This window comes from Heterodontus francisci, chromosome 15, assembly GCF_036365525.1.
Source record: "Heterodontus francisci isolate sHetFra1 chromosome 15, sHetFra1.hap1, whole genome shotgun sequence".
Classification (NCBI taxonomy): domain Eukaryota; kingdom Metazoa; phylum Chordata; class Chondrichthyes; order Heterodontiformes; family Heterodontidae; genus Heterodontus; species Heterodontus francisci.
Genome location: NC_090385.1, coordinates 30,379,162 through 30,397,594, shown reverse-complemented (window position 1 = coordinate 30,397,594; position 18,433 = coordinate 30,379,162). Strand labels below are relative to the sequence as shown.

Here is an 18,433-nt window from a genome sequence, read left to right as displayed (position 1 = left end):
ACATACTGGAACGTTATGAATGTAAAATGCTAGAGACCAGTAATTCATTTTCGCGATTGTTTTTCCTTTGTTTACATGTATACTACAAATTTTATTTCCAACTGAGCAAAGATGAAAACCGTATAGGGAAAGATATGAAATTGTTTGGGTTTGTGGTACTGCTGGTTAGTCAATATTAGCTTTGAAAAAAATTGAGTTGATTACCTGATTTTCCGCTGCTTCACTGCTTTTGATTCAGATTTAGATTTCAGTGACTTAAATAGATTATTATTTGGATTATTCACAATTTATTTGCCTTACAAATGTGACGCTTTAAGGTGTAACACTTCTGAAGCCTTTGAAAGGAGTGATGCTACAGACACATGCTAGAAATAGGACTTTCAATTATGTGGGACACTAAAGATTGAAATTTAACTTATTAGTCTATTTCTTCTTGATCCTTTGGTACTGACTTTGGCCCAGCTTCTTCGGTTGTAATTTCATATTATGCGCAGGGTAATTATAAAAGTTTCAAGTTTGAGATCAATTATACCAAGTTACTATGTAAACAACATTTTTGAAGGAGCTCTCAGGAAATGAAAGGGACATTATTTTTCTGTGCTTTAAATTGAATTGTTAAAGCTAATTGCTATAGGTTAATTGTTTAAAGATTATGCCTAAATTTAACAAAGATTAGATGTTCCTTTAGGTTATTTTTCTGTTCCTCATTAAGGCCTTGTCTGCCATCACAGGCATCTTGTTTCAACTAGGAATGCTGGCAACTGGACCACAGACTCCAACAGAGAAACTTCTTTCTATTGGAGTTCCTGCATCTGGTTCCAAAAGTCACATTGATGGTGTAGCTCCAGAAGATTTTCTAACAGGTGTTAAAAAAAATGTAAGCATGTGTATTGGTGAGAAATCTGGCATCTGTAGTCCCAAGCTTGACGATTCTAAAATGAATACTTCCAGGGTAATTGGTGTGCCTTGTAAGGATGTAACATCAAAATCTGAATTATACAACTTGCAGAAGGAAGAACTATTTGTGAAACATTCCATTGGTAGTTACCCTTTTACCAACAGTCAGTCTTCAGAAGCGGACCAACTTCCAGAAGAAGTTGTGTCATCAAATGTATACAATGAGGTCACTGCAACACAGGAAGAACAGTTATCTACTGAAAACTCTAGTTGCACAAGCCTTTTCCTGAGTGAAGAAGATCCACATATCTTGTCCAACGAAAGCAAGTCTTCGAATGACAGTCAAAAATATATAGTTCGATCAGAATGGGAAGTTTGGGACACTTTTGAATTTACTGCATCGGACAGCGATACTAGTGGCTATGTTGAGTCTGAAGAAGAAAAGTCATGTAACAGACAAGTTGTGGTCTCAACATTTGATGCCACTTCACCTCAAGAACCCTTGAGCCTGAATGATACTTTGCACCAACCAAATCCAATTGAACAAGTGTCGACCTCAAAAAATTGTATATTTTCTCCTCAACAATACTTGAGCCCAAACAACATGTTAGGACCACTAAGTAAGAGTCATTTTCCAGATTCACCAGTTGAAAGAGATATAGAACTGCCTGTAGCTAGTGATATTCCAGAATTCCAGTTTTGTCGGTGGCAGGAGGTGGAGGTAAGGGTCAGTTACGCAATTGACCCACATTATTTCTATATACAGCACTGTGGTCAAGAGCTACCAGAACTGATGAGGCAATTAAAGTAAGTACATGAGAGAATTTTTCCACCCTGTGTTTTAAAATAATCATGTCTTTCTAGAGTGAAGGAACAAAGTTCTATAAAAACAAAGTAGCAGGACACAGAGAGCTTACTGGGACAACAGTAATAATTTTGTAACTATTGATAACTTAGGCATACGGTATGCATTATGGGTGCAATATTATTTGTTTTCCTTCCCTCCCTGACAAAAAGTAAATAAAAAGACTCCATCTCAGACTGTGACATCAGATTTTAAATTTGTAATATACGATCTTCTGTGGTGTTGCACACAGGGAGTCAAGGCCAAGTGTAGCCTACAGGGTTAGAGGCAGTGAGATAATTGGACCAGGGTACACAGGCATAGTTTAGTCCCCATTTTAAAACATACTTCTTTTTATATTACCGTTATAAATTCCGATGTCCACATTTATAATGAAAACTCCTGATACAAACTTGTTATGGTTACATCATTCTGTCAGTGTTGATGTTGCCCTGCTTCCATTGGTAAAATAGTGTAATTACAATGTGACAAGGTTCTGTAGGGAGTGTCCATTATAAATTTAGACATTGAAATTTGTAATAGGAAAAGTTGATCAGAAATATGCACAGATGTATTAATATTTTTAATATATTACAAGTTGATATACATGCACTAAGATTTCTGAAATCTGTCCCTTTTGTTATTTTTGTGTTTCTGTTTCTCTCTGCTTTTCTGTCTTTTTCTTCTTTTCTTGGCTTTTTATGTGGGAAGTGGTGTGTGGAGTGGTATGGTGTCATGGGAAAAGGAGCTAGCAAAGGCTGCAGACCGCATTTGGATGGAGTTTGCAGGGAAAATATAACCCCCACACCCCCGGCAACCTTCCATATCATTTGTGCTTCTCCCCCAGCCCCTCACTCCTATCTTTTCATGTTTCCTGCCCCTTCACTTTCCCTATATCTCCTCCTCTATCTATTATCACCTCACTCCCATCACTACCCCTACCTTTTCTATTTTGAACTGACAACTCAACCCTGTAATTTGCCATTTCCCTTTCTGCAGTCACTCCCTAGCTGTTCATACACACCAGGGGAGGAGCTTGGGAGGCCAGAGGCCCCTTCAACCTTTTTCCCTCTAACCCCCCCATCTATCTGCTTCATTCAAAGAGGCTTTGTTTACTTCCAAAATTCAACCAATTGGCATTTTAAAAAAAATTGAATGGGAAAAGACACTATTTGCCCTCCCCCCAGTGTATGCAGATTGAAAATCTTTACTAAGTTATATAGATAGATAGATTTATAAAGCTTTGAATTTAGCACAAAAATCCTGCAATATTTAATTTCTGAAGACATTTTTGTTATTTTACTGTTATGCCTGTCTCTCACTTAAAATTTGAGGTATGAAACTGTGTAAAAAAAACTCTAACTGTAGCAGGAGTCCAGTGGTACAATCACTAACTACCACATACACCAGGTTCCAGCCTTGTTTGGGAGCACAACCTCCATCTGCCACAAACAAGGCCACCTTAACATGGAGGGGTTGGAGATGTGGAAGCCCTATGTCGAGGATTACTGACTCCCAAACTTAATGGGACTTGGTATATGTTTGCAAGCAAGTGCACTAAGTTAGATGAGGTGTAAAGGCCTCCTGAAGAGCACAAATAGGTCCTTAGTTTGGGATGGGTTTCAGGCCATGAGAGTGACCTGGATTCTTGAAGAAAATGTGAGTTTTTAAGTTATTACAAGCCCCTGTTACAAAGGAGGCTAAATGGAGTGCAGAAATTGTTTCTCCAAAGTGGACTAAGCAACCTGCTCCCCACCCAAAGATAGCGGTTAGACATCGGATTTTCCAACAGCGTGGGGCCAGCAGGTGCCTGTGTATATTTAGCTTCTCTCACTTGCAAACATTAATGCAGAAATCTGATGTATTGATTCATAACTTTAACTGTTGTTGGAACGAGAAATATCCTCTTTAATGGACTCCCCATATTGTGTTTCTTCTCCAAAGAGTGTGTGTTAATAACCTTGGCTGAACCTATTGCCAAAATTAACATTAGGTTACCTTGTTTTTGCAGCATCGAGTGCTTGAGGAACTCTGCTACCTTGTGTTGCATCCCTTTGATCAGCTCCTGTGTGTGTGCTTGGCTCCTTGAAAGCAAGCAGTGGTACAGGTCACGTATCATCAGGGTTTTGGGAAATGAAGCAACAATCACACATGGTATGGGTACAGGCTGTATGACGAGTGGGCTAGAAAATGCATTATAAAAACAGGATGTAGATCATAATAGTAAATGAAAAGACATTTGAGAAAAGAACAAGTACAAATGATGCACTTTCATGTAGGTCTTTATAACCTGCAAATCATATTTTTCATGGGAGTACCAGGATTGCACAAGTGGTCATTCTTCATGTGAGAGTGGAGACAGTGACTGTGGGTGGGGCTGTTCAGTCACAGTGGACACCAAAGCCAGCCCTGAGCCTGGCCTTGACTAACATCTACATAAGTGCACTTTCCAGGGGTCCTAACCCATGCGAATTATAACATCCAAGTTGTTCCCCCATAGAAATCAGCCAGTTCGCCACACACCAGGGAACTGAACCTACCTACCTTCTGTTTTCTGTTATTGTGATATAGTTTGCTCTACATGCAGCATACCAATAACTATGGCATTATTATACTGAAATTCTTTATGGCAAGTTTCACCATGACTAGTATAGAATCATTCACAGAGGCTTACTGTTGATTTTATTATTTGTTCTTGGAATGTGAGCATCACTGGCAAGGCCAGGGTTTATTGCCCATCCCTAATTGCCCTTGAGAAGGTTAGCTGCCTTCCTGAACCGCTGCAGTCCATTTGATGTAGGTTCTAACAATGTGTAATATTGAATCAGCTTGTTGTCACAGGTTTTGAGTGTTTAAGGAACTTTGGTACAATATGTTGTATACCTTTGATCACCCAGTTAGATAAACTCTCCACATAGAGTAAATGAGATTAATCATTTAGATTCTGATATACCTGGCTTTTTGCATATCAGGTTGCAGCAGGTTACTGATAAAGTTGTTTTTCTTCTGCAATGAGCAGTTTGTTTAAATTCATTTTTTGAAAGCTAAATTTGCATTGAGGAGGTAAATTGTTAACTTTGACTTTATTTTTGCAGATAATCAACACATTCTAGTAGAAGTGGTATGTGTGGATTATGGATTCTCTGCTTGCCTTTCACTCAGTTGTTTAAAATCTCTACCTCCAACATGTTATGCCCTTCCCCAGCAAGCTTTACTTGTGTCTTTAGCAAATGTAAGTACATAGGAGTCTGAGTTTTAAGAAAATTCCGCATGTGTAATTTCAGGTTTTTTAATATCTAATGCCAAATCAGGAACAAATAAACAAAGGTTAAGGAGGATTATTTTCTTAGGCTAATACTGTTTATAATTGCAACTAAATCAAGGGTATTGAATAATGATGCATGAACCCTTTTTAGCTTTAATGTTCAGCGATTGAAAAAACACATGATTTTATAAATGCTGAGTTAGAAACTGCGATGATATTAAGTGTGCTGCAACACCAGTGCTCAGTGCCTTGGGCATGCTGTGATATAAACTTGTGACTTTTTTTTCTCCAAGTCCCACCTACTCATTAAGTTTGTGCCACTGTTTTCCTCACAAACAATAAAAAGTACAGAATGTGTCCCAAAAATCTACCTAAAACGTGTTGCATCCTTAATAAGTAATGCTGTTCAGATTCTGTAACCAAACAAGTTTTAGTAATGGAACTGTGGTTCATATTGTGTAATGTTTTTTAACTGAACTGTTAAATTGATTAGGCACTGACGGTGGTTTACTGATTTACCCACATCACACCCTAAAATATAAGTTTCATGAGCGTGAGATATTGGGTTTGGAGAGGGGCGGTGTGGAATGCTTACAAAACAATATCCTATCAAATCATCTTCTGCAGGTTTCTCCAATATATGGTGCCAACTGGTCCAGATCAGAGATCAACTGGTTCAAGAAGACTGTGAAAAATAAAACATTCTTTGCGAGACTTTACCAAAAATCAAACATCATGACAGTGGCACTCTTCAGTGAAAGAGGGAAAATAGGGATCATGAGGTATGCAGGCAAGACCTCCCTGTCCTTTTTGAGTTGTGATCTTATTTGGACTAAATATAATAGTTTGTTTTTAATTTGTATTTACTGTAGCTAGTAGAAATCTTAATCTTTACCCATGGGCCACTTTTGTCTGATACATCGCTAGTCTTTATTCAGACAGGCTGTGATGGTGTGAGACATAAAATTGTCATTGTGATAGTACTTTGCAGGAGGAAATTGTCTCTTCTAAGCTTTTTATTTAGGCACATCATCCGGTGGAGGGGTGAATTTCAACCAGATGGGTGTACCTGCACCAGATGGACTGCATCGGCTCAAGAAGGCAGCTCCCCACCACCTTCTCAACGGCAATTTTATTTATTTGTTCGTGGGATGTGGGCGTCGCTGGCTAGGCCAGCATTTATTGCCCTTGAGAAAGTGTTGGTGAGCTACCTTCTTGAACCACTGCATTCCTTGGGGTGTAGGTACACCAACAGTGCTGTTAGGAAGGGAGTTCAAGGATTTTGACTCAGCGACAGTGAAGGAATGGCAATATAGTTCCAAGTCAGGATAGTGTGTGGCTTGGAGGGGAACTTTCAGGTGGTGGTGTATGCATTGGCTGCCCTTGTCCTTCTAGGTGGTAGAGGTTGCAGGTTTGGCAAGTGCTGTGGAAGGAGCCTTGGTGAGTTGCTGCAGTGCATCTTGTATGGGTGCACACTGCTGCCACTGTGCATTGGTGTTAAGAGGGAGTGAATGTTGAAGGAGGTGGATGGGGTGCCAATCAAGCGGGCTGCTTTGTCCTGGATGGTGTTGAGCCTCTTGAGTGTTGTTGGGAGCTGTACCCATCCAGGCAAGTGGAGAGTATTCCATCACACTCCTTGTGCCTTGTAGTTGGTGGACAGGCACTAGGGAGACAGGAGCTGAGTTACTCCCCACAGAATTCCCGGCCTCTGATCTCTTGTAGCCATAGTATTTATGTGGCTGGTCCAGTTCAGTTTCTGGTCAGTGGTAACCCCCAGGATGTTGATAGTAGGGATTCAGTGATGGTGATGCCATTGAACGTCAAGAGGAGATGGGTAGCTTCTCTCTTGTTTGAGATTGTCACTGCCTGGCACTTGGTGGTGCGAATGTTAGGGATGGGCACCAAATGCTGGCCTTGCCAACGATGCTCATGTCCCATGAAATAATTTTTTAAAAAAGAAGAACGTTTAACCCTGGGATAAAAACAATGCCAGTCTTGCACCTTATTTTTGGCATTAGACATTTGTTACTAAAGATAAAAATAGTTGACAAAAGAGTATTTCAAAAGTGATTTGATTAGTTCAACCCTTCCCTCAAATGTTGCAGGGATTCCCCCTTCAAATGCACTGATCCCCCCCCTTTCACCACCACCCCCTAAATTACTGCTAGGCCTTGTAACTACCATCAGACACTGGACACTGTTTGTCTTTTCAGGTTCCATGGCTGTCCCCAATGCTAGTAAATCAATGTCCCTAGTGTCATGGTCCTGTGGCTTTTTTTTTTCTGGGAATATGCGGTTTGCTTTTAAGGCTTGCAAAGGATCAGTATTGCTTTAAGAACCAGCAAGCCTCAGGAGTTAAGGGAAGGTGCATTTCCGTTGCCTTAGAAACAGCCATTTGGAGACTGCGATTCAAAGGGTGCATTCTTGTTACATTAGATACTGCCATTGGGAGTGAGTATTAAGCCATACATTTGTTACAATTCAATTTTGAACTGGATTTTTAATGGAAGACAGTTTGTTCTAACAGAACACAGACACAGAGGACAGACAGACAGCTGTGGTGTTTAGCACCTGAAAAAAGAGCTCTCAACCATTTAAACTGAAAGAATAGGATTTTAGTCTGTTTAATTATCTCTCAATTCTAAAAAAAAAAGTCAAGCCGAAACAGAGATCTCTGGTAATTTAAACTGAAGGAAGGGAAGTTAGACTGTGACAATTTTTTATCCCTCAAAAAACTCTGAAGTCAGATTGATTCTATTGAAAGTTGTTAATTGTTGAAATCCATCGTGGAAGAAGGAAAGCAGCATCTACTGCTATAGTTAGACTACGGACTGTTGTACTCTGGAAGAACCTTTTTTTCGCATCGGATGGCTGTGAGGACTTCAAGCAACATTGGACTGTAAATTTGCAAAGACTCTAATTTTTTCTATTTTAAATGTTGTTCATATCTTCATATTGTTTAAGAATTTAGTTCTTCTAATTAAAGAGTTAATTTATTGATTTAAAACACCTGGTTTGGTTAGCCTCATTCGGGCTTAATAGATGGTATAATTTGGCTGGGTCTTTCTTTAATTTGGAAAGTTTAAAATGATAATGAGTAATGAATAGTAATCAAAATATTCCATTTTAGCTAAGCATACTGAATAAACATTCGGCATCTAAGGTATAAATCAATAAATTAACTCTTTAATTAGAAGAACTAAATTCTTAAACAATGTTTTGCAGTGCTATATAATTTAGTCCTAGTTTAACTTAACTGTCAAAGTTAGTACAAGTTCACTTTCTTTAACTTAGTTGGTTTGTTGTACTTGATTTAACTTTTTTTTTCCTTTAGGAGAGGGTCTAAGCTTTCCCAAAAGATGGCAGCAGCTGGGCTTGCAAGATATTCAGAAGGAAATTGTGGTAAGTGTTATAGCCAATGGGATCGTGAACACCAAATGTGTTTTTTGTGTGCAGTTTGAAAAGAACAGTTCCATTTCCTGAAATGAACTTTAGCCCCCACAGTTTTCACTTTTTTTAAGTACAAATGTATACTCTTGGCTCAGTATCACGTGTTCTAAACCAGTACTGGTTTTCCCATGTAATCGCACTTTGCTGTATACTACCATTTTTCACCTGATCACACACACAAATGCAGTTTTTGTTTTTCTCTACTCCTTCACAAGGAACTATTGTTAATGTAAGGGGTTATTGTAAGTGATCTGGAACTTTCCCCTCTCTAATACAAGAGCACTGATTCACATTGTAGTACCTCTCCGATTGCCCCAGCTAAGATCAACTAACTACAAAGATCAGGATTTGAATGTGGGATCTCTTTGTTCAGTGTGGCTCAGCTATTTTCTGTAACAACAACAACTTGCATTTATATAGCACCTTTAACATAGTAAAACATCCTAAGACTATTTGACACAGACCCACATAATGAGATAGTATGGCAGATGAGCAGAAGCTTGGTCAAAGATGTAGGTTTTAAGGAGCATTTTAAAGGAGGAAAGAGAGGTGGGGAGATTTACGGAGGAAATTCCAGAACTTACAACCTAGGGAGCTGAAGGCATGGCTGCCAATAGTAGAATGATTAAAATAGGGGATGCCCAAGAGCCCAGAATTGCATGAGTGCAGAGATCATGGAGGGTTCATAGGGCTGGAGCAAGCTACCGAGATAGGGAGAGTCTTTGCCATCGTGGAATTTGAAAACAAGAATGAAAATTATAAAATTGAGGCATTGCTGGACTGGGAGGCAGTGTAGGTCAACAAGCAGGGGGGTGATTGATGAACAGATTTGGTGTAAGTTAGGCAGCAGAGTTATGGATGAGCTCAAGTTTATGGAGAGTAGAAGATGGGAGGCTGGCCAGGAGTGTATTGGAATAGTCAAGTCTAGAGGTAACAAAGGCATGGTTAAGAATTTCAGCAGCAGATGAGCGGAGTCGGGCAATGTTACAGAAGTAAAAGGCGGCGGTCTTGGTGATGGAGTGGATATATAGCCGGAAGGTCATCTTGGGTCAAATACAACATTGAGGTGTAATAATATTGAAGCAAAATACTGCGGATGTTGGAAATTTGAAATAAAAACCGAAAGTGCTGGAAATGCACAGCAGGTCTTGCAGCAGCTGTGGAGAGCGAAACAGTGTTAACGTTTCAGGTCGATGACCTTTCACCTGAGCACCTCATCGAGGTGCAAACTATCTGGTTCAGTGATAATCCCCTGAGATATCAGAGAAAATGGTAACACAAATCTGTACCTGCTACTATAGTGCATTTTTTAATGCACAACACTAATGTACCATCTGAAATCATTCAAACAATAATATTTATAAACTCCAGTGGCAAAAAATTTCTGGGTGAGAAGTTTATGTTTTGAAACTTTTTTTTTGAAGCTTCACCCAAAGTTGGAGCAAGTATTCCTCTGCACTGGAAGCAACGTCTTGTAAAATTACTGTCAGAACCAACTAACTTGAGAAAATAACCAGGTATGTTCTAATGTGCATTAATTATATAGATAACAGGAAGCTGGGCGTGCTACAGGTAGTAACATGTCAGAAGACCTAGATAGTGTTTTAAGCCAACTTTATGGCTTATGAACATCAAAATCCAATGTGTTGGTAGCTTTAAATGTACTCCTCAAAATGTTACCTATAAATGAAGAATAGCTTGTACTTTCTTTAAAAAAAAAAGAGGACAGCAACAAATTCTTGGAAGATAAATCCTAACATTATGCCCTCACAAGTGATTATTCATATTGTACTACATAATACAAATTGCAAAATAAACTACATAACTGTGATTAAGACAGTTGCCAGAGAAGTTTGAAGGACCTGTTTTTGTTTTTTAAATTACTTATTTTTTTTCCCCTTCTGCAGACTGGACATTGTTGAGCCCTGGTTTGGTATCAAGTTAGGAAATACATATGAAAAAAGAAGCTGGATTGATCAGCCTTTCCTCATTTCCAGCTTAGAATTTGGTTTCCTTTGGTAACACACCAGCCAATGGTTCACATAAAATTTCTTTGTCTACTATTTGAATGTGTTTGTCAATCTTTATTTTAAATGAGTAATCAGTGTATTTAAAATATAATGCAATGGTGTTAAACACATTGACTGGTGACCACTTTCTCAAGGGTAATTAGGGATGGGCAACAAATGGCTCACATCCCATGAACGAATAAAAAAAAAAATTCCCAAACATTATTGGAGTCCTTCATGTTTTAGAGCACTTGATGCCATAAACCATTTCACTGTTAACTACAAATATTGTTTTAGTATAGTTTTGGTGACTGTCTTGATGCTACTTTAACTTTTTAAACCCAGTTTGGGTCTTTTTGGTAGCAGCAGCTCACTTCTGAGCACTTACTGGGTGTGTTCATTTTTTGCCACAAAATTACATAGAATTACACAGAAACTACAACATGGAAACAGGTTGGTCAGCCTAACATGGCTTCTTTGGTATTTATCTTCCAGACAGCAGTCTTTCTAATCACGTGTGCCTCCTCTGTTCTTCCGTCCATTTATTCTTCAGCCTCACAATGCTTTGTTTTTTTTAAAAAGGTTTTCGCTGTCCTGAATCTCTTGAACTTACTCTTTTATGTTCCTTCATTTTGGACTCTTCACTAGCTGGAAACCATTTGTTTCAATGTACTCTGTCCTATGAAATCACCAATAATCTCTTCCGTTCTTAAAAAAAAAAAGCCCCAATTTTTCAAGTCTACAGATTTATGTTTCCTAACGACATAGCAGGGGCAGGTATTAAGGTCCGTGCAGAGAGGTTCACTAGTGTGGTTGGGAAAGGTTTCAAACTAAATTGGCGGAGGTTGAGTACCAGCATATAGAAGTAGAAAGGAGAAATAAGGTGCATAATGTGAGAGTGTTGAGTGTACTAGAGAGAGGAGTAGTTCTGTATTAGATGACAGCAAACTGAGAAGGATTGCGAGGAATGCAAAGACAGGATTACAATGCATGTATGTAAGCGCATAAGGTGTGGTGAATAAGGTTGGTGAGCTACAAGCACAAATAGCAATATGGGAATATGATGTGGCAATAACAGAAACATGGCTTAAAAATGGTGAGGACTGGGCACTTAATGTACAAGGGTATAAAGTGTTCAGAAAAGATAGAGAAGGAAAAAAGGGAGGCGGAGTGGCAATACTGATTAGGGAAGACATTGTAGTGTTGGAAAGAGGGGATGTCTGAGGGGGCAAGGACAGAATCTATTTGGTTAGAGTTGAGAAGCAAAAAGGGTATGATCACGCTACTGCGGGTATTCTATAGGAGAGAGATAGAGGAACAAATCTGCAGGGAAATCACAGAGATGTGCAAGAACTATAGAGTGGTGATATTGGGGATTTTAATTACCTTAATATCGATTGGGATAATGTTAGAGTAAAGGGAAAGGAGGGGGAGGGATTTCTGAAATGTATTCAGGAGAACTTCCTTAATCAGGATGTTCTCAGCCCAACTAGAAAGGAGGCATTACTGAATCTAGTGCTGGGGAATGAAATGGGATAAGTGGACCAAGTGTCTGTTGGGGAGCACTTGGGTAAGAGTGATCACCATATCATAAGGTGTAGATTAGTAATACAGAAAAGCAAGGAACAAAATAAGGTAGAATGTCTAGATTGGAAGAGGGCTAATTTCAACGTGATGAGAAAGGATCTAACCAGGGTAAAATGGAACCAAAGACTGACATGAAAAGCCGAATCGGAACAATGGGTTATCTTTAAGGAAGAGATGCTTCAGGTACTGATTAGATACATTCCAACAAGGGTGAAAGTTAGGGGAACCAAAAATAGGTCTCGTTGGGTGTCGAGGGAGTTGGAGATTATGATGAAACAAAAAGAGGGTGCATGATGCTTGTCAGGTGAAATCTTCAATGGAGAACTAGGCCAAATACAATATGTTAAGAGAGGAGGTGAAGAGGAAATAAAACTGGCAAAGAAAGAACATGAGAATAGAATGGCAGTCAACATAAAAGGGAACCCAAAAATCTTCTACCAACATGTAAATAGTAAGCAAGTAGTAGGAAGTGGAGTGGGGCCTATAAGGACAAAGAGGGTAATATATGCTTCGAGGTGCAGGGCAAGGCTAATATACTTAATGAGTACTTTGTATCAGTGCTCACGAAGGAAGAGGCATCTGACAAAATATCAGTAAAGTGGAGAGAGTAGAGGCAATGGATGGGGTGAAAATTGAGAGGTGGGGAGGTAATAAAAAGGCTGGCTATGCTTAGGATAGCTAAGTCATCTGGTCTGGATGACTTGCATCCCAGATTACTAAAGGAAGTGAGGGTGGCAATAACAGAAGGGCTTGCCATAATCTTGCAATCTTCCCTGGATGCAGGGGAGGTTCCAGAGGATTGGAGTGTGGCAAATGTGACACCCTTATTCAAGAAAGGGTATAAGGACAGTCCTAGCAACTACAGGCAATTGAGTTTAACATCAGTGATGGGTACAGTTTTAGAAGCAATAATCTGGGGGGGAAAAAATCACTAGACACTAGGAGAGGTTTGAGTTAATTAAGGACAGCCAGCATGGATTTGTAAAAAAAAAAAGTCATGCTTGACTAATTGAATTTTTTGATGATGTAACAGACAAGGTTGATGAATGTGGTGGATATTGTTATATGGATTTTAAGAAAGCTTTTGATAAAGTACCACGTAAAAGGTTGGTTAACAAAATTTAGGATTATGGAATAGAAGGGTCAGTGTCCAATTGGATAAAAAATTGGCTAAAGGATAGAAAACAGCAGATCATAGTAAATGGTTGTTTTTTGGACTGGAGGATGGTACACAGTGGTGTTTCTCAAGGGTCAGTGCTGGGACCACTGCAATTTTTGCTACATAAAAATGACTTGGATCTTGGAAAACAGTGTAGATTTTCAAAATTTGCCAATAAGACCAAACTTGGAGGTTTGGCAAACAGTGAGGATGATATGAACCACCTCCAACAGGACATAGATAGGCTAATGGAATAGACAGACAGGTGGCAGATGGAATTTAATACTGATGTGTGAGGTGATGCATTTTGGCAGAAGAAATAGGGAGACGCACAGTATGCAGGAACAGAGGGACCTGAGGGCACATGTGCTTTGATGATCATTGAGGGTGGCATTTATAAAGCTCTAGTTAGTCCCCAACTGGAGTATTCGTTCAGTTCTGGTCACCCTACTTTAGGAAGGATGTGAGGGTCCTTGAGAAGGTGCAGAGGAGATTTACCTGAATGGTTCCAGGGATGGGTGATTTTAGTTACAAGGTTAAGTTGGAAAAACTGGGGTTGATTTGCTCAGAGCAAAAGAGATTGAGGGGAGATTCAATAGAGGTGTACAAGATTATGACAGGCATAGACAAGGAAAAACCTCCCATTAACTAATGGTACAAAGATTAGGGGAGACAGATTAAAGGTTTTGAGCAAGAGATGCAGAGGGAATATGAGGAAGAACTTTTTTACGCAATGGGTGGTAATGGCCTGGAACTCGCTGCCCACAATGATGGTGGAAGCAGAGACAATGATTTCAAAAGGAAATTAGATGGCCCCTCGAAGGAAATAAACTTGCAGGGCTCTGGGGATTGAGTAGGGGAGTGAGACTGATTGGATTGCTCTGTGAAAAGCCAGCATAGACTCGATGGGCTGAATGGCTTCCTTCTGTGCTGTAAATGACTAATAGGCAGAATCCTAGGTAGCAGCTTTGTGACATACCCTCTCTAATGCCTCATCCTTCCCATAATTTGGAACTCAACAGTACACTAACTGTGATTTTACTGAGATTTTATTTAGGTCCACAAATACATCTCAACTTCTTGCCATAATACTCAGTGTTCCATTAGCTGTTTAATGGTCTTATGTAACTGAGCTGCTGCTTTTGTTTTATGAACTTGAATCCCCAAATCGTTCTAGTTTTTCCCATCATCCATCATTCTCCCATTAAAGGTATATATTTTTTTCCAAAATGTACCATATTTTTGCCCATTCTTCCATTTTATCAATATCCTCTTCCTTTGGTCCTCAGGATTATTAACTATGCCTCTTATTGTTGTATCATCTGCAAATTTGGACAAAACCACTTAAGACGTACATGCAGACCATTGGTATAAATAATCAGAAACCACTCTGGAAAAGCTACTCTTAAATCCTACTCACCATTTCACTTCTAACCAGTTTGTAATCCAATTTGCTACCCTTCTGCTAATTCCATATCTGTTAATCTTCTTCATTAGTCTCCTTTGTGGTACCTTATCAAAGGTTTTCTGAAAGTTCATGTATACCACAATCACTGTTTTTCCACCATCTCTTCCTGACAGCACCGCTTTAGTTATGTGTTCAACTCATTCGTCTTCCTGTTCTTCCCTTTTCTAGCACATAGCTAAGGTCAACATGAGTATGAGGAGTTTCCCTGGCCTCCTTCAGCATCCAATCACAAGTATTTTCAGAGGAGGTTGGAGGATGACAAATGGGAGTTTTTTGGCTGAAGTGCAGGGATGCTAAAACTAACTGTAGAACTCTCCTAGTCACCACAATTGAGATTAACCACATTCATCACAGAACACGGATCAAATCTAGAAAGTTCTTGATGTGTATAGCTCAGTGTCATGATGCATTTATTTACTGAGATAATTATTAATAAACCCATATGAGAAGGGTAATGTCATATGGGTCTATTTCCCTTTCAGTACTGATCTAAGGCATCTGTCCTATATACACCAGTTGATAGTCTAACCTTGGATTTATTGTATCACTTGCAATGGCTTCTCTTCCCGCTCCTGCACCATTACCTCTGGTGTCCCCACAGATCTTTCCTTGGTCCCCTCCTATCTCTAATCTACATGCTGACGCTTGACAACGTCATCCAAAAGCACAGTATTAGTTTTCACACACATGCTGATGACACCCAGCTCTACCTTACCACCACCTCTGTTGACTCGTCCACTGTTGCTAAATTATCAAACTGCTTATCCGACAACCAGTACTGGATGAGCAGAAATTTCCTCCAATTAAATATTAGGAAGACATTGTCTTTGGTCCCCGCTCCAAACTCCATCCCCCTTCCTGGCAACTGTCTGAGACTAAACCTCGGTGCCATATCTGACCCTGAGTTGGCTTCCTTCCACATATCCTCACCATCACTAAGGCCATCTATTTCCACCGCCATAACATCAGCTGATTTTGCACCTGCCTCCACTCATCTGCTGTTGAAACCCTCATCTATGCCTTTGTTACCTCTAGACTTGACTATTCCAATGCACTCCGGGCTGGTTTCCTACATTCTACCCTCCATAAACTTGAGGTCATCCAAACTCTGCTACCCGTGTCGACACACATATCGGGTCCCATTCCCCTATCACTCCTGTGCTTGCTGATCTACATTAGCTCCCGGTCAAGCAACACCTTGATTTTAAAGTTTTTATCCTGTTTTCAAATCCCTCCAATGGTCTATTTCTATAATCTGCTCCAGTCGCCCAACCCTCTGAGACATCTGTGCTCATCTAATTCTGGCCTCTTGAGAACCCCTGATGTTAATTGCTCCACCATTGATGGCTGCACCTTCAGCTGCTTCGGCCCTAAGCTCTAGAATTCCCTCTGTAAACCTATCTGACTCTCTACCTCTTTCTTCCTTTAAACTAAACCTACATATTTGACCAAACTTTTGGCTATCTGCCCTACTATTGCCTTATGTGGCTTGCTGTCTAATTTTGTTTTATAGCGCTTCTGTGAAGCACCTTGGAACATTTTATTATGTTAAAGGCACTATATAAATACAAGTTTTTTAAATATCCCAGTAAACATCTACAAGGCACAAGTCAGGAGTGTGATGGAATACTCTCCACTTGCCTGGATGGATGAAGCTCCAACAACACTCAAGAAGCTCGACACCATCCAGGACAAAGCAGCCCACTTGATTGGCACCCCATCTACAAACCTTCACTCCCTCCACCACCGGCGCACAATGGCAGCAGTGTGTACCATCTATAAGATGCACTGCAGCAATGCACCAAGGCTCCTTAGACAGCACCTTCCAAACCCGCGACCTCTACCAACTAGAAGGACAAGGGCAGCAAATGCATGGGAACACCACCACCTGCAAGTTCCTCTCCAAGTCATACACCATCCTGACTTGGAACGATATCGCCGTTCCTTCACTGTCGCTGGGTCAAAATCCTGGAACCCCCTTCCTAACAGCACTGTGGGTACACCTACCCCAAATGGACTGCAGCGGTTCAAGAAGGCAGCTCCCCACCACCTTCTCAAGGGCAATTAGGGATGGGCAATAAATTCTGGCCTGGCCAGCGACGCCCACATCCCATGAATGAATTTTTAAAAAACATAAAATACCTTAATAAAAATAAACTGTAAATCTGCAAATGCTGGAAATCTGAAATAAAAACTGGAAATGGACAATGGGTCAGTAAGTTTCTGAGAAGCAAAGATGCGCTCATGCTATTGGGTGAATAAGTGTGAAGTTATCCACTTCGGTAGGAAGAACAGGATGACAGAGTATTTCTTAATAGTGCGAGGTTGGGAAGTGTTGATGTCTAAAGGGACCTGGGTGTCCTTGTGCATGAGTCACTAAAAGCTAGCATGCAGGTGCAGCAAGCAATTAGGAAGGCAAATGGCCTTCATTGCGTGGGGATTTGAGTACAGGAGTAAAAATGTCTTGCTGCAATTGTATAGAGCCTTGGTGAGACTGCACCGGGAGTATTGTGTTTTGGTCTCCTCACCTAAGGAAGGATATAAAGGGAGTGTAATGAAGATTTACCAGCTAATCCCTCGGATGGCAGATTGTCTTATGAGAAGAGATTGAACAAACTGGCCTGTATTCTCTAGAGTTTCGAAGAATGAGAGGTGATCTCATTGAAACTTAAAAATTCTTACATGACATAACATGGTGGCTGCAGATTGGATGTTGCCCCTGGCTGTTGAGTCTAAAACCAGGAGACATACTCTCAAAATCAGGGGTAGGTCGTTTTAAGACAGATGAAGAGGAATTTCTTCACTCAGAGGGTGGTGAATCTTTGAAATTCTGTATCCCAGAGGGCCGTGGAAGCTATCATTGAGCATGTTCAAGACATAATTCGATAGCTTTCTGGATACTAATGGCATCAAGGGATATGGGGATGGTGCGGGAAAGTGGCGTTGAGGTAGATGATCAGCCATGATCTAATTGAATGAGCTTGCTTAATGGCCTGCTCCTATGTTCCTATGGAACCTTTCTTCATAATCTTAATATCTCTAGCCAGCAATGGAGGCTAAGTTTTTTTTTGGGAAAGATAATGGCCACTTACAAATTCTCTGATGTTTTAGGCTGCAAACCAAAATTAGCTGTTGCCAATGTGCAGATTTGTTGTGTTGTCTCACTGCTGGTTCAGAGGAGGAAATGGAGAATTGTCAAGTGTCCACAGCTGATTGGAGGATTCAGTTTCAAGTAATGGAAGGCAGCTTTGGTTCTGCTTGAGTTGTTCCAGATGTTTAAAACTGAGTCCTTTGCCTAAGTTATGTAATGCTTAATACTTGTTAATACAAGCAAGTTATTTGAACTATTCATTGCACTGAAAATTCACTGTTTTTGACAGGAAAACACTAACTGATTTGTGATTGCTAATTTTGTTCAATTTGCATCATTTAATCCCACATTTAGCAAACATTTTATGAATGGGAGCTTGAATGATAATTTTCAATAATTTTTTTAGGATTTGTTATAATTTTTTTTTTTATAAAGGTTTTTCATTAACAGAGCCATAATGCAAAACAATTAACCACATGTTCATGTTTTATGACAATATTGTTGCTGAGAGAGCAAACTATTAAATGTTGCTGTTGCAAACACCTAGATCAAGTGTTAGATCCTTGATATCAAAGTTTATGATATTGGTAGAGAACAAACTAATGCATTGATATCAAACTCCTCTGTCCAATATTCTATTGAATGCATTAATTCATGTAAACA

At 39.8% G+C, this 18,433-nt stretch overlaps 1 protein-coding gene across 1 annotated transcript in view; it reads left to right on the top strand.

The window, feature by feature from the left end:
• Positions 1–18,433, top strand: part of LOC137377404 (uncharacterized) — a 74,270-nt gene that overhangs the window by 19,919 nt on the left and 35,918 nt on the right. Inside the window, exons 4-11 of the mRNA XM_068046984.1 lie at positions 732–1,704; positions 3,753–3,895; positions 4,837–4,973; positions 5,634–5,788; positions 8,341–8,408; positions 9,881–9,966; positions 14,848–14,911; positions 17,791–17,911. Of these exons, the coding sequence (XP_067903085.1) occupies positions 732–1,704; positions 3,753–3,895; positions 4,837–4,973; positions 5,634–5,788; positions 8,341–8,408; positions 9,881–9,966; positions 14,848–14,911; positions 17,791–17,911 (1,747 nt within the window). The remainder of the gene's footprint in view (positions 1–731; positions 1,705–3,752; positions 3,896–4,836; positions 4,974–5,633; positions 5,789–8,340; positions 8,409–9,880; positions 9,967–14,847; positions 14,912–17,790; positions 17,912–18,433) is intronic.